This window comes from Microtus ochrogaster, linkage group LG4 (genome assembly GCF_000317375.1).
Source record: "Microtus ochrogaster isolate Prairie Vole_2 linkage group LG4, MicOch1.0, whole genome shotgun sequence".
Taxonomy (NCBI): domain Eukaryota; kingdom Metazoa; phylum Chordata; class Mammalia; order Rodentia; family Cricetidae; genus Microtus; species Microtus ochrogaster.
This window is the reverse complement of record NC_022030.1, coordinates 5,583,250-5,584,936: the sequence shown is the minus strand read 5'-3', so window position 1 is coordinate 5,584,936 and position 1,687 is coordinate 5,583,250. Positions and strand designations below refer to the sequence as shown.

At 44.7% G+C, this 1,687-nt stretch overlaps 1 protein-coding gene across 1 annotated transcript in view; it reads left to right on the top strand.

Annotated features, from left to right (window-relative positions):
* Positions 1–1,687, top strand: part of Aldh8a1 (aldehyde dehydrogenase 8 family member A1) — a 21,674-nt gene that overhangs the window by 4,930 nt on the left and 15,057 nt on the right. Inside the window, exon 3 of the mRNA XM_005360946.2 lies at positions 573–728. Within this exon, the coding sequence (XP_005361003.2) occupies positions 573–728 (156 nt within the window). The remainder of the gene's footprint in view (positions 1–572; positions 729–1,687) is intronic.

Here is a 1,687-nt window from a genome sequence, read left to right as displayed (position 1 = left end):
CACACACACACACACACACACACACACACACACACACACACACTTCTGTTCTGGGGGCAGACCATCTCCCTTGGCCACTGAAGGGCATCTGGGAGAAGTTTAAATAGACTCTCTCCTACCCCATCCAGAAACCAGAATCCTGGGCTGAGGGTCTCACTAGCTCTTCCGATGACTCCTCTGTGTGTGTGGAGGATGTTTAAGATACCTCCCACATCCATACGTGATGTGTACCTTGAGCTGTTTTAACCCCGACTATTTCAACCACGTCGTTTCGAAAGCTGCCGGCACACCAGAGCCAGTGTGTGTGAAATGGCGTCGTCTGGTAGCTTTGCGATGAAAGCAAGAAGGTGTTCACCGGACAAAGATGCTCAGGCTCTATTTTAGGTCCTCCGCACCTCACTCTATAACCTCACACCTAAATATCTCATAGCTTGAGCCAACCAGAGTCAACTCTGTGAGGTAAAGAGGAGCCTCCCATGGGCTGGAAATGAGCAGGGGGCAGATGGCGAGCGGCAGAGGCCAGCGCTAACTCCGTGGGAAACACAGCGTTTTATGGTGTCCATTTCCTACAGGGAAAACTCTCACCCTGGCAAGGACCATGGACATCCCTCGGTCTGCTCAGAACTTCCGGTTCTTTGCCTCCTCTATCCTGCACCACATGACAGAGTGCACACACATGGACCACCTGAGCTGTATGCACTACACTGTCCGTACCCCTGTGGGAATCGGTAGGTAACGTTCCAGGGAAACCTGTGTCAGAATGCTCAGAAAATTCTGGACAAGTGCTTACTAAGGACAGAATATGGAAACTCGAGGGGTTGATTTTTCTCTTTTTTGTTGAAAATTCGTTGACTTTAAAAATGATTTCTAGTTCATCCTTATTGTATCAAATTCTCTGCCTTTTCTAGAAACGTTGTCTTGGAGGGTCACGGGCACCTTTCATGGTGAAAGAGCGCTTTGTTTCTTATGATTAAAATAAGAAAACACCAAACCCAGACAGTGCTATGCAAGGACTGCAGGATTGCATCTTCTTCACACTTCGGGATTCTGAAAAGCTGGGACAATAGTTCACTTTTCTCTTTATAGGATTCAATAATGTGAGAAATTTGGGTCAATGGATAAATGTGTAGTTCAGCTGCATGTACGAACTGGCGCGTTCCCAGCGCTTGGACAGGGGAGGCAGGAGGATAGGAAGAACAAGGTTTTCCTTGGCTACACAGTGAGTTTGGGGTTAGCCTGGACTGCACAAGGCCCTGTCTTCAAAAACAAAGAAGCAATAAATAAATGAGTGTATGCTCCTTCAAGTAATGCCAGTTTTCTGGTAAAGAAGAGGTAACCTTTTTGCCCCTTGCCCCTTGACTAATGTGTGCCTGGAATGACTGACTGTGATCGGTAGATGTCGCTGTTTCCCTGAGAAGAAACACCATCTTTACCCGCTACAAACAGCAGGACAAAAAAAAAGAAAGCAAGTGGAAGCGTTTCACTGTCTCGATTCCCTGAACCAAATAGAAAACATTTTCCAAGAAGTTGTAGGATGTTTTAGTCTCCTACTAAGAAACATATGAAAATATTTTGTTGCAAACACATTCTGTAACTCTTAAAGAACAGATTTTTCTATGAGAAATTTAGTAGTATAAAATATACTTACTTACATAGGACAAAATATAAAATAAAGTGATTTTTTTTT